Consider the following 15,110-nt stretch of genomic DNA (forward strand, 5'->3'; position numbering starts at 1 on the left):
AAAAAAAAAAAAAAAAGAAACAACAAAACTTAAAAAGAAGTGTATAACAAAGATATACCAGAAATAACATCAAAATGGGGGTAAAAATCTGCAAAACATACGACAAAAAAACTATTTTTTGTTTTTTACTTTTTGAGATTGAGTCTTGTGATTCAATCTCAAAACTCCGCCTCCTGGGTTCCAGGCATTCTCCTGCCTCAGCCTCCCAAGTAGCTGGGACTACAGGTGCCTGCCACCACACCTAGCTAATTTTTTTGTATTTTTAGTAAAGATGGGCTTTCACCATATTGGTCAGGCTGGTCTAGAATTCCTCATCCCAAATGGTCTGTCCACCTTGGCCTTCCAAAGTGCTGGGATTACAGGCGTGAGCCACTGCACCCAGTCAAAAACTAGTATTTGTAATATACAAAAAGTCCTTACGAATTGTAAGAAAAAGCCCAACCTAATTGTACAAGATCCAACACTGTAACAGTCAGTTCACAAAAGAAATATAAACAAACAGTAATTGACACTTAACTTCACTAATAATTAAGAAATGGTATAACAAATTCTAACAACGTTTTACCTATTGGACTGAAGATTAAGATTGAAAATATTGTGTTGAGAATACAGGTAAACAGACATTCCATAAACAGCTGGTGGGGGTGTAATGTAAAACTTTTGAGAGTGCATTTGGTAATATCTGCTAAATTTTTAAATATGCGTATCATTTTGATCTAATAATTATATTTCTAGGAACTTCTACAGAATTACTCAAAAGATGCAAGGATGTATATGAAGTTCACTACAGCAATGATTGCAAAAGTAAAAACTAAAAATCTAAATATCCATCAAGAATGGGGCAATGAGTTATGGTATATCCATGTCAAACATACACATTTTTTAAAAGAATGAAAATTTGAACAGAGGTTGTAAAGTGATGGCCCAAACTGGAAAGGATATATTATCTGGCCAATAGTTTTTAAAAATACAATACATATTATTAACCTTGTAGTATATATAGAAAATGAAATTTGAAAGACTAAAAGCCAGAGCAGTTGGACTACAGGGACTTTTGCTTTCTGTTTTACCTATTTCTATGTTATCTAAATTTTTACAATAATCATTTTACAATGATCTGTTCAGTGGAGAGAAAAACATAAAACTTTTAAACTAATTTCATGAGCCTGAAAGGTAGTCACATTAGCTAGTATAAAACTGCCTTGTCAGGTAGCTTGTGAAATGTGCCCAGCCTTCCCAAAATGTTACTTAAGTGATATTCTTTTATAAAATCTGCTAAAAGAAGGTAAGACAGAATCCTAAGGAGTAAATTTAAGTTAATCCCTATTATAAAGCTAAATTATGACAAAAGTCCTAGATCTAATGTAATTTTCTTGTTTCTTCAGAGAATAAAACAATTTCTAACCTTCCAGATTAAGCAAGCATTTTTGTTTGTTTGGATTTGTTGTTTTTTTTTAAATAGTTGTCAGAACTTGGTTTTGCATTTGGGGATACATGACATTTATAACAATAATTTATAAAACACAAACTATATACACAATATTCTAGGAGAAAAACCACAAAGGAAAGCAACTTCTGCTAATTTTATTAGTTGCCTAAATTTGACTTTTTAAAATTCACCTTTTAAACTGAAGATACATAATCAAATTTAAAATATAAACATAATAAATGACATGTATTTAATATATAATGTTATATAAACTCAAATGTCCTTTTTTTTTTTATCTAACCCTTTGGAAAAGTACAAAAAGCTTACATTAGTTTATGTTCAAAAGGGAAAAAAAGAAAACCCTTATATGATCATTTAAGAAATGTTACATCTACTTCAGCCTAAATCAAACCAGAAAGAAAGCAAAGGCTGCATGGATTTACAAGTCATACAGGTGGGAACGACTGACAGTTAACCTAACAAGATTCAATTCTCCAAGTAAATACCAACAATAAATAGTTAAAGAGAGGCAAGGAGTCACAGAAAGCAACTCAGAGACCACTTCCTTAAGTCAATAAGAATGAGTGTATATGTTCAGACTAAGAGTAAGACAGACACTTGAAGAGCCATCCACTTAATCCAAAGACATGAGAAAAGTGACGAGCTTTCCGCCATATTTGCTCAAAAGGCTCATGAGAATCTAAACCTAGAGGGCCTATAATCCTGAAATACATAAAGAAACCATGTTACTACACTCGAATGTATCTGAGTAAAGTACACTAAATTATACATGAAATACACTAGGATATTATTTTTTCTTTGTAAACAGTAACTAAATTTTCACTTACAATTAACTGAAGGAACTTCATTACTAAATCAATAAAAAATGCAATCAAGTGTTTACATGTAAACCAGGTATCTTCTTCTCCTTCAACAAAAATGTTAAGTCCAAAATGCCAACATACAAAAGAATTTACACATTATTTTGATAGAAGTTTCTCCCCCCAAAAAACATCTGCTAATATCAAATGCTAAGCAATGAACTTACAATCATTTCAAATATTACTAAGAAGAGCAAATGTGTTAATATTTAAAAGTCCAAAAGTTTTTAAATTCTTCATATGAGGACCATGATCCCCTTCTGGTGCTGCCTCTATTTTAGACATTCTGAAGCCCCAAGAATATACACCAAATTCTCTCTATCCATTAGTAAACAAGATACAGAACTCTTACAAGAACATTATATTCTCCTGGGAATCTAGAAATGCATATTGGCAAGATGGATTAAATTACTAAACTAATCATACCATTTGCCCAGAAGACAGGCATTATCTAAGCAAACCTCTCTTTCAGTCCTAACACATAAAGAAAACATTTCGATATGAAGTCAGTGAAGGAGAAGTGTCTTGTGATTATCAGCAAGAAATGGGCAGATGTACGAAAAAGAAATACATTAACGAGAACCTCAAGAGTAACTCTTAAACCAGTTTCTTCATTAAAACTCGAAAAAGAGACACATTGAAGAATACAACTACCAATATGAAGACCTACGGAACGTAATTGTTACTGGTTGACAAGACAAAGTCACAAAAGTCACCTACAAACAATTTTGGTTCCTTGACCAACAGCAACATATTATGGGAATGAAAGGTACATCCCTCGACCTATACGTATTGATTAATGACACTGCGAGGCTGGATGCTTCTTTAAAAGATTAACTTAAGAAGAAATAAATGTAAAACATGTATAATCACTGTCTTCAAAAAGGCAGAAGTGTTTTTTTAAAAGTAAACACATTCTGTATTAAAATTCTATGAACAATACTGCTTAGATTCTGTAATCTCAATAGCAAAAAAGAGTTACCCCAAAGTATCTTAAAAACACATTAAGGGACAGGTACAGTGACTCACACATATAATCCCAGCACTTTGGGAGGCCAAGGCAGATGGATTGCTTGAGCCCAGGAGTTAAGAGACCAGCCTGGAAAACATGGCATGACCCCGTCTCTACAAAAAAAATTAGCCCGATGTGCGTGGTGGCTCACACTTGTAATCCCAGCACTTTGGGAGGTCAAGGTGGGTGGATCACCTGCGGTCAGGAGTTTGAGACCAGCCTGACCACTACGATGAAACCCCATCTCTACTAAAAATACAAAAACTAGCCGGGCATGGTGGCATGTGCCTGTAATCCCATCTACTCAGGAGGCTGAAGCAAGAGAATCACTTGAACCCGAGAGGCAGAGGTTGCGGTGAGCCGAGATTGCACCATTGCACTCCAGCCTGGGCAATAAGAGCGAAACTCCATCTCACAGATTCATTCATAGATAGATTCATAAATAGATAGATAGATAGATAGATAGATAGATAGATAGATAGATAGATAGATAGATAGATAGAAATTAGCCCAATGCGGTGGTATGTGACTGTAGTACTAGCTACTCAGGAGGCTGAGGTAAGAGGATCGCCTGAGCCCAGGAGGTCAAGGCTGCAGTGAGCTGTGATTGTACCACTGCACTCCAGCCTAGGCAACAGAGAGAGACCCTGTCACAAAAACAAAACAAAACCACACATAGTAAGAAAACCACATACTAGAGATGTGGTCTTTGGGTTCAAATGCAGAGCTCCCTGACCTGAAGTCAGCATCTAAAGCACTCACTTCAGTAAACTTTTGTCAGACATTCTTTACTGAAATAACCTGGAGAAAATCAGTCATTTTCAAACTGAGTATACCCACTTCTACAACTACAAAAACAGCAGTATAAGTTTAAGACCTGACAAAAGAACTAGAGATTGTCATTGATTTGTCATGCTGCAGAGGACTTAAATTGAAGACACCAGCACTTACATATAATTAGCTTATAAAAGCAAGTAGTTAATTAAAACAATGCTATAATGGCACTTCAAATGTTGAATGCTATAGACTTAACGTGTTTGAATCAACACTGCAATCTGAAATTCTGCCAAGCCTACCACTAGGAAAGTCTTTGCCAAACAAGACTCACTTTTATTTTCTCCTCCTGCCTGACCTACTTCAGACTAGAATCTTTCAAACATATAAAAGAAATAATATGTAGATGGAAATGCTTAAACCAAAGAAAAAATAAACAGGGATATATTCTCATCTGAAAAGTCAGGAGGTTGGACCATGAGACCACTACGCTCCTTTTTAGCCTTAAAGCTTTAATGATTTATTGTGGTAACACCAAGAAGTTTACCACAAACAATATAAACTTTGGCTTCTAAAAGTCAGTGATGATGGTTTGAAAAAGGGGAAAGGGGAAATAATAGATGGATCATCTGAAGCAGGATCAGCTACCAACACCGACGACAAAAAAAAAAAAAATGAATGACCTTAATCAGGTTAGAGTTCTATGCAACAAAAACTGAATTCCTAAGGCTGAGGATTGTTTTCCTCCTTTTCCCCCATATTCTGTGAAAATGTTTATTCTCAATCTGTGTGTGTGGTACTGTGGAAGTACTAAGTTTAGACAACAATTCTGTTTTATTAAAATGCTGATTTCTTCTCACAATTTTTCACATAAACTCACGAAAATTAGGTATCTTTATATTCAATGACTTGTCTCCATTTGACAAAATTAAAAGAAAATTTCAATTAGTACATATCCACTTGAACAAACAATACTCTTAAATTTAATGCCAAATATTATACTACGAGCAATTCAAGTTGTATGTAAATAATGTACTTCACTAATACTTCATGTGCTCTTCTGGGCCCACATCAGATCATTAGAGCAGGCAAACTGACTAAACGCTTCTAAGGCTCAGTTTCCTTGCCTGGATTTAAAAAAAAAAAAAAAAAAGCGTCTTACTCCTTATCATGAAGATTAAATGAGATAATGTGTACAAAGTACCTAGCACAGTAACATAATTCATTACTGCTGCTGACTTTTATTATAAACCTAAGTTAGGCTTTCGGTAGCATTCTGAGATTCATTATGGGTGGCAAAAATAAGTTTTCCATGTGAATCTATCTAATTTCTCGAAATTTCTAAGATTTATTCCTCCAGAGAAAATGAGGTTTTTCCTTCACTTCAACATTTCTAAAAGGTCACCAGATAAAAACTTTCAAAACAATTACTTAAAAGCCCCATCCTTATTCCCTTTAAGAACGTTTTGATGGGCATCAAAAAGAATCCCTTTCCCCCATGCCACTGACCTCCAACACCTAGGCTCTGGCCTGTACCAGAAGTTGAGGAAAGTGTCAATGTATAATAAATATTTATATAATTAGAAATCAGAGCTTTACAGAGGTGTCACCTAACAAACGTATAAAAGGCTAAGAATCATTCCAAGTGTCACCATCAAGACCACCAGAATATCACCAGAATCATCATTAGGATTATGTCTGCTGCTGCTGCTGCTAACAAGTATTTGAAGCACGTATGTCACACAATCTCCAGAAGGCCTCATACAACAGTAAATTGTTGCTTGTTAAATAATGTTATATTAAAAATGGCTACTCATTGAAATATTATCTTAAATTCCATTGTTTAGGTGCTTCTCATATTTAGACATTCAGATAAACAATCTACTACATAGTGTAATTTTAATTCCAAATTACTCTTTCCCCTTTTGTTTCAACTCCCCTTTAAATATCCTATGCCATGTCTTTCTATACAACACAGGCACTTAAAAACAGAAATGCCTAAGCTATTTAGGCTTTTGCCATTTTCTTCTCATCTTGCTGCAATCATGTTTTAACGGGATATTTAATTATAGATTCTACCATAGATTTACTGCCTTTCTTTGAAAATAGGAAACTCTTGGAGTAATTAAGAGCTACCTCGTTCAGAAAGTACTACAGAAAAAGAAATTCCAATCTCTCAACACGAAATTTAAAAATTCTTATAGAGAGGCTTAGCCTTTGAACAAAATATATAATAAAAAGCTTTCCTGTTCATGAATATGAAAACATTTCTTACTACACGGCTAATTCAAATTGGGGTTACAACAGTGAGTCAGAAAACCTTGCTCTAAATAGTGATCTGATGAGGACATTAAAGAGAGTATTTGATTTAAAAGTTTTTTTTTAATCAACATTCTTACAAAACCTAGGCATCTACCTAGTTCAAAGTATATTCCAAACACTTAGAATTCTGTTATAGGAATAGCTAATAGTGTGATGTACAGCAGCGATTAACAGTTGCACATTAAAAAGAAATAGCAATAAAAAGATGGACACCCTGAGGTCAATGATTTCCTCCCAATAACCACACAAATGTTCCAAAAGCAAAAACCAAAAGGTGATGATAATTACTACAACATGTTATGTTAACCAACCTCCCTAGTCCCGCGCAATGAGCTCACAGAAGTCAGGATGTGCACAGGCTGTATCCTTCGCTGTTTCCATTCTTGGTTTAAGATTTCCGTTCTTTCCAAAATTTTCTGACGATTGGAACTAAACATACTCTTTAAAAAAAATGAAGGAGAGGAGAGGAGAAATTGTTCATCGTTAGAAAATGTGTAACACCTCTAAAGCAGGTTAAAAATCTAGTGTATTCTCAAAAATATCAAGAACATTTTCTTAGGTGCATATAGATTTTACACTATAGTTTCCCACATTCAAACAATACAAAAACACCACACCTACTATTTTATTGCAAGTGGTTAGAGAACAGGAAACTATTGCAATGCTTTGTTGACTTTGTGTGTGTGTGTGTGTGTGTGTGTGTGTATTTTTTTTTTTAAATCACAATGACTTTAAAGACATAAAATCATGAAATGCATCCCTTTGTATTTAGGTCCTGAGTCTGCACATGCAAATAAAAGTATACTAAGAAAGACTGATTAATATGCATGGCATAATGTTAACACAGATCAAGAACCTAAGCTTCCAAGTATTCACTTATCTTATGTAAATACAAACTTAGCTAGAAATATATTTTAAATAAAAACTTGTTGAACTTAGGAGAGGAAAAAAACCTATCCTTAACTGTATATTCATTTTTCACAAAAGATAAGATTATACCTTTACTTCATCAGCTCGTCTGAACCTCTTGAGCTGTCTCAGTCGCATGTACTCTGATTTTACACGCTTCCGCCAACAAACTGGTCCCTTCTCAGATTTCTTCCCAGTCTGGCCCATGATTATTCTAAAAGCAATGGTTTCATATTAAAATCACTAATCTAACCAGCCTGAATATGATCACCTGTGTTTTAATCTGCAGCAAGCTAACAATCAGTGAAGAAATGACACATATTACACTGTTGGTATTTGCAGAAAGGTGCTCATTTGTGCTGCATGGTTAAATCCTTAAAACATTTCATTGAAAGTTTAAGTTTTTATTTAATACAACTTTTAAAATATACTTGTATTTACAAAAATTCTACACTAAATTGCAGCCATATTATAGGAACATGATCCCATTACAGGAATTAGGTATACGATATCACAACCTAGTTTTTAACTCTATCAGATCCACATTTGTGGAGGGGAGAAACTATAAAGACATAGGATCCTAAGTTTTTCATCATTAAATTAGCTGTTACAGGAGCAAGGCATAATGGAATATAACTGAAAAAAGTAAATCCAAGAAGAAGTAAAATTTACAAACAGTATTAAAAGTAGAAAACATATAGTTCACCATATAACAAATGTACAAAAGTACTCTCTCCCCACACACTTAACCATGCACCTCTCCTTAAACACTGTGATAAAGTCTGTATTTTTGCCTCTTGTGCCACCTTGATTAACACAAGGGGTTTCTGCTAACAAGCAAAAAGAGGAATGCAGGAAATGCAAAGTAAATTATTCTGCCTTATCTTTAGTTGCAGGCTCTAAGAACCAATTATGTTCAAATGCGGGGACAGCTTATAGTTCACCCAATGTCTAATTCATACTGCAGAGTCCTCACCTTAAGTCTAAACAAGCATCTTTTTCTAGAACATTTTCTCCTAAAGTATTAAAATCATACTGTACCTTCAAATTATTAGCAGGACATTCTCTGTCAGGCTGTGCAAAGCTTTACAGGCCACACTAACAAGTTGTGCTTTATCTTAAGAACAATGGAAGCCACTTTTAGTGTTTTAAGTAAAAGGGTGTGAGGTAAGGGAGTAAAAGAATAACTGCAACCAGGTTAGATGCTGCGGCACGGCATCCCGACAAGGGGTGACAGAGGCTTCTACACCACACTGGCAATGACAGGGAAAAGTACATGAATTCAAGAGTTGCTTAGACCAGAACTTCCACCAAATGATGATTTAAATACGGAAAGTGAAGAAGAAGGTGACTTTCTGGCTTGAACAAATAAATGAGTAGGGCAGGCTTCATCTATTTGTTTACATAAAAACCTCATGCACAGAGAAAACTGCCTAAGATTTAGAATAAGAATCCTGAGGTCAGTGGGTAACTTTCTACAGAAATACTCAATCACCAACAGGTGACAGAGAAAGCAGATGGCTGTTTACTCAAGAGCTGTAACAAAGGGGCAAAGAAATTCATCTTCTCAACCATGTAAATAAATAATTATGACCCAAGCAGTTTATACAAACTTGAATAAAATGAATATACAAATATTATTAAGTCCTCACCCCTACGGAGCTGATATTCTACCTAAGATAGAGGGAAAAATATAGTATGAGATAGACAGATGTACTTCAGTATCCCTGGGAAATTGGTTCCAGGACACCTCTCGGAAACGAAAATCCACAGATGCTCAAAAGTCCCTGATACAAAGTGGTGTAATATTTGCATATCACCTATGCATAGCCTCCCATATACTTTTTTTTTTACTTGGCTTCCTGGGATATGAGAGACTCCCATATACTTCAAATCACCTCTAGATTACTTATAATCCCTAATACAATGTAAATGCTATGTAAATAGTTGTTATACTGTATTGTTTAGAAAAGAATGACAAGGAAAACAGTACAGACATGTTCAGTACAGATGCAACCATGCTTTATTTTTTTTTGACTCTACATTACATTTATGTATTAATCACTCTAAGTTTATTCAATAAAATTGCATATTTTTTATTTATCATGGAATAGCTAAATTAAATCCTTTTCATCTGAGGATTAATTTGAAAAGATTGTGGGAAGGGGTAATTTTTTCAAAATCTTATTTGACATATAGACTAGAAAAAACTGAGTAGCTATATGGGGAGAATACTAGACTCAGAAACTATTAGAGTCCCAGTTTTCCGGATGATAATACCCACAGACATCTAAAGACTTCTAAATTTTAGTTAGGAGCTGGATGTGGAGCCTGTAGGACAGACCTGGGTTTTATAAATGGCAAACCTAAAGTTTCTCAAATAGCATTTACTCTGTGAGGCCTTTTCTGATTTGCAGTAAACCCGATCATTTCACAGTATCATGTACAGACTTCATTTTTTTCTGAATATTTTTTATCTGCAGTTGGTTGAATCCATGAATTCAGGATCCATGGATTTGGAACTCACAGATGTGGAAGGCTGACTGTTCATACGAAAGCACTTTGGGGGAAAGAAAAGAATATTAGGAACTGCAGAAGGATGGCAGGAAAGGTAACAAGTGAACTCAATCTTAAAAGTTGAGCTGGATTTCAAAAGGCAAAGAAAGAACCTAAAGGAATCTTAGGTCTGAGCAAGAGAAAGCTGGACAGGGGGCAACTAAAGTCTGGCTGGCAGACATTTAACAAGGATGGACCTGGAGAGTAAAAGTCACAAGTTAAAAGGACTGAGGACCTGAAGGGAATGAACAGATAAGAATGAGCAGGAATTTGAGTATGCTTGACATAAAGAAGGCTGATGAAACCACCAAGATAGAACTATTCCAAGTGAAAAGTTTCCAAGTGTGGCCTTGCCTGCGAGGTGCTAAAGTGGAGTAAAGCTGAGAGTCACTCAGATTGAGAAGACTAAACTCAAGATGACCCCAGCTTTGAGGTAAAGCAGAAAATGGTGGTAGGAAGGCAGTAAGGTGGCACCAAAGGACATCAAAGATGGGAAGAAACTGGAGCATTATTTTTTTAAAATAATTTCATGACAATAGTTTTCTTCCTATCTGCTAGTTAACATGTGAACTTAACTAATTCTCTGCAAATTACTTAAGACCACTTAGCACTTCAAAGGCCTAGAAACTAGAAAGAAAAAGGAATCAGATAAAAAGGAATGATCTGTAGCCTCATTCACTCATAGGCTAATCATCTCTAGTCCATCTGTTGCCTAGACAAATTTCTCCTTGGAGGTATCACCCCTGTGCAATAAGGCCTAGGGTAGTGAACGTGTTTCGTTTTCACTGATGTATAATGTGGGTGTTATTACTTTTTTCTTTTTTTTTTGAGACCAGGTTGGAGTGCAGTGGTGCAATCTCCGCTCACTGCAAGCTCTGCCTCCCGGGTTCATGCATGAACCCGGGAGGCAGATGTTGAGGTGAGCCGGGATCATGCCACCACACTCCAGTCTAGGCAACAGAGTGAGATGAGACTCCGTCTCCAAAAAAAAAAAAGATTATCTTAAGGAGTGCGCAATCTAGATCCCTCACATGTACAGCTCACAATAGGGTTCAAGTGCCTATGAGAATCTAATGCTGCCACCAATCTGACAGGAGGCGGAGCTCACCTCCTGCTGTACAGCCCAGTTTCTAACAGGCCACAGACAGGTACCAGTCCACGGCCTGGAGATTGGGGATCCCTGCTTTAAAACTGTCTCTAGATTACTAAATACCTAATACAATGTAAATACTACGTAAATAGTTGTTAAACTATTATGTTTAGGGAATAACGGCAAGAAAAAAGTATGTACATGTTCAGTACAGACACTTTTGTTTCTTTTCAAATATTTTTACCTACAGTTGGCTGAATCTTAAAATGCAGAATCCCATTTACAGAGGGCCAACTGTACAGGAACATCTGAATTAACGGAAGATGGGCTCTCATAGCCTACTTTATTATCGCCAACAGCATCATCAGAAAACGTAGAGCTTCCTCCATCCTCTCAGGTTTACAGAGGCCCCAGGACATGGCCAAGACACGCCTTCCTACCTACCTCTCAGGTGGCCAGGTCACACAAGTCCAAGGAATCAGCACTGTTCTCTACCAGATACGCCCCTACTCCACTTGTGAGAGGTCTTTACCTAAATCAGACATTCCTGTCCCTCCTTACCCAGCTGCCAATAACTGAATAATTTGAAAAAAGTCCCATAGGTTTTGTCAGAGCCCTTAATGCTTCTTTAAAAATTCTACCTAAAACATTTGCTAAATCAAGGGAATAACCACCTATTTGGTCTGGCCAAATAAATATTTCTGTTTCTATTTGTCTAAAGAAAAAAATACATATACCATTTATCCTTCTCAACTAAATTAATAGCGGCAACTTTGACTCTTAACTGAATACCAGGCTAAGTAAGGTCAAATCCAAACTCAACAAGATGTAAGTAATATGATTACAATATTCTCAATGTCCCTCCCTTTTAAAAATGTTTACTTCACAGCAAGACTGCCAAAAAAAATGCCAATTTTGATAACTCTCCAGTCTTCAATAGTGCCTGTTTGTATAAATGCTTTGAAGACAGCTGTTAGTCTCATTTGGCAATTTCACTTATTTTTAAAGTTACAATCCATTGTTTCAATATACTGAAATTTAAATTAATGGTAAATGAGATTTTGTAGGTAAGGATAAGAAAAACAATATAAAGAGAACTCAGACATAGAGATGTTAAACTACTGGTAAGTGATAAAAATTAATCACTTAGAAGCAGATCCTATGCCTGAGGGGGAATACAGAAAACCTGTCCCTGTGAAAAGAAAGACCATGAAAGAGGAATTCAGGAGAAGCAGGTACACAGTGCCATGCACCAGGCACGAGAATCAGGATTCAAAACAGACAAGATCAGAGATGGCAAGGAGAGTTCATCTCGTACAACCACTTTGAGGGTTGTGTCCGTAAGGATTCTTGGCCTTAGGCCAGGCCATGTCCTAGCTCAGCAAAAAGAGTGCTGTCATGATTAATAATGCTTGTTACAGACATGGGGCAAAGAATTGGGGTAGCAGCACTCTCCACTTCAAATCAAATTCAAATAATAAACTAAACTAACAAGAGAACATTTAGTCCTATTAATTCTAAGTCCTATACACAGTATTAAACAAAAAGCAAGAGTTTGGACTCCAAAGCTCATTACCTGGGTTCAGATCCTTCTCCCACTTAGCAGCTGTGTGTGAAGTTGACCAACTTACTGAACGGCTTTGTGCCTCACTCTTCTCATGAAAAAAGGCTAATTCAAGAGTACCTACCTCAGAGTCATTATGAGAAGTAAATTTATTTACGGTGCATAGATGGTGCCTGGCAGATGGTAAGCACTGTATCAGCATTAAAAAAGTAGTGGCTATCAGCCGGGCACTGTGGCTCACGCCTGTAATCCCAGCACTTTGGGAGGCTGAGGCAGGTGGATCATGAATGAGGTCAGGAGTTCAACACCAGCCTGCCCAACATGGTAAAACCCCATCTCTACTAAAAATACAAAAATTAGCCAGGCATGGTGGTACGTGCCTGTAGTCCCAGCTACTCAAGAGGCTGAGGCAGGAGAATTGCTTGAACCTAGGAGGCAGAGGTTGCAGTGAGCTGAGATCGCACCACTGCACTCCAGCCTAGGTGACAGAGCAAGACTCCATCTCAAAAAAAAAACAGAAAAAAGAAAAAAAGAAAAAAAGTAGTGGCTATCAGCTACATAAACGGCCGATGAATGATATCAGAAATTACAACATTTATATTAAAAAGTTAACTCAATATAAAGACTTTTAAAATGAGAAACTGTATGCAAATAAAAACAAAACAGGATGTCAGGGGATCTCAGGATAGAATGTAAACTATACGGCAAGTCTAACAGTATTATAATTTTATGAGATAGTCTCATGGAAGGAGCAGGAGGTCGGGGGAAGCTAACCTACAGAACTTTGGACAATCTACACAGTACTCTAGCTGGTAAATTTGTTTCTCATAAGGGTACCAGTCTGTAATTCTGAAAGTACTCTACATATACACTAGGGTTAAACAAATAAGTAAATAAAGTGTAGATAATGTGAGCCAAGTTTCTCAATGTCACAAAGAAGTTACAAATAAGCAAGGGGTGGTGATGAATTAGTCAGATATATCAATATGAACTCATGTTTATTTCAAAATATATGCAGATAGATAAAGAAACACAAGTATGTATGCACACGTAGGTTAGCTGAAATACATGCATTTCCAGAGTCTGTCCAACAGAGGGCCTGGAAGCAGAGATACCCCAGGAGCAATAAGCATACCCAGCACCCAAGACTTTTGTTTCTAAATACCACCCTCCAATAAATACAAGGAAGCAGAGTCTGGAGAAACAGCTGATTCTAGGGTTGGGACAGGGAAACTACAAGGCAAGCCAGCAGCAGAAGGGAAATGCTCAAAAGATGAAAGGACAGGGATAGGTCCAAGACAGGAAGCAAACAGAAGAAACTCTAGTGGCCAAAGCTGGAATAATTTGAGCAGCAGAGTAAGTCATAACAGTATTAAAACAGAACAAAATAATTATTCATAAGTCTATGATATAAATAAGTGATTAAATAAACAAATGGAGGAGAAGGAACAACTCTTCCTGACAAGAATTTCAACTGATACATGAGTGTATGTCCCCATTCTGGCAGGTAGAATTCAATTTCCTTCCCCCTGAGCGTGAGCTAGATTCAGTGATTCACTTCCAAAGAAGAGTCTGGAAAGGGAAACAGTAATGTTTCTGTGAGAAAAACCCATAGCCATTAACATGAGCAATGATAAGTACTGCTGTTATTACGTACTCCCCGAGGTGATGAAATGAGATGGGGATTTCACCTCTGTGGTGTCCCTTCCCCCAAACCTCAACCCATAACCTCAGTCTAATCATAAGAAAACATCCGATAAGCCGAAATCAAAGGACATTCTTACAAAACATCTGACCAACACACTTTAAAACGATTAAGAGGTCATGAAAACTAAGGAAAGGCTGAGAACAACCACAGATCAGAAAAACTTAGAAGACATGATAACTAAATGAACTACGGTATCTTGGATTGGATCCTGAAACCAACCAACCAACCAACCAACCAAAGAAAGACATTAGTGGAATAACTGGAAAAATCCAAATAAAGTCGAGTTTAGTTAATGACAACATACTGATACTGATTTCTTAGTTTTAACAAATATACTACGGCGATATAAATCCAAAATTATTCCAAAATAGGCCAGGCGCAGTGGCTCACGCTTGTAATCCTAGCATTTTGGGAGTCTTGCGGCAGGTGGATCACGAAGTCAGGAGTTCAAGAGCAGCCTGGCCAATATGGTGAAACCCAGTCTCTACTAAAAATACAAAAATTAGCTGGGTGTGATGGCGGGCACCTGTAATCCCAGCTACTTGGGAGGCTCAGGCAGGAGAATTGCTTGAACCCAGGAGGCAGAGGCTGCAGTGAGCCGAAATCACACCTCTGCACTTCAGCCTGGGCAACAGAGCGAGACTCTGTCTCAAATAAATAAATAAATATTCCAAAATAAAGTTATGTTTTAAAGTGAATTAGGTTACACAACAACCCAATGTAAAAGCATTCATTTTTTAAAATGACATTCACTTTTAGAAGTGATAACAGAAACAAATTTTAAAATCTAAAAATTTTACATAAAATGTTAAATATGAAAAACAAAAAATGTGAACAGATGATTAGATTTAAAAACATACAGGGA

At 36.5% G+C, this 15,110-nt stretch overlaps 1 protein-coding gene across 2 annotated transcripts in view; it reads right to left on the reverse strand.

Moving 5' to 3' along the window:
- Window positions 1-15,110, reverse strand: part of EZH2 (enhancer of zeste 2 polycomb repressive complex 2 subunit) — a 74,451-nt gene that overhangs the window by 32,838 nt on the left and 26,503 nt on the right. Inside the window, exons 2-3 of one of the 2 annotated variants that reach the window (XM_011941418.1) lie at window positions 7,418-7,541; window positions 6,757-6,858 (exon numbers count right to left, since the gene is read on the reverse strand). In XM_011941418.1, the coding sequence (XP_011796808.1) occupies window positions 6,757-6,858; window positions 7,418-7,534 (219 nt within the window). In that variant the 5' untranslated portion in view covers window positions 7,535-7,541. Of the gene's footprint in view, window positions 1-6,729; window positions 6,859-7,417; window positions 7,542-15,110 lie in introns of both variants that reach the window. The other variant, XM_011941417.1, reaches the window with a different exon arrangement.

The sequence above is a fragment of the Colobus angolensis genome, unplaced genomic scaffold (assembly GCF_000951035.1).
Source record: "Colobus angolensis palliatus isolate OR3802 unplaced genomic scaffold, Cang.pa_1.0 Scaffold2, whole genome shotgun sequence".
Classification (NCBI taxonomy): Eukaryota; Metazoa; Chordata; class Mammalia; order Primates; family Cercopithecidae; genus Colobus; species Colobus angolensis.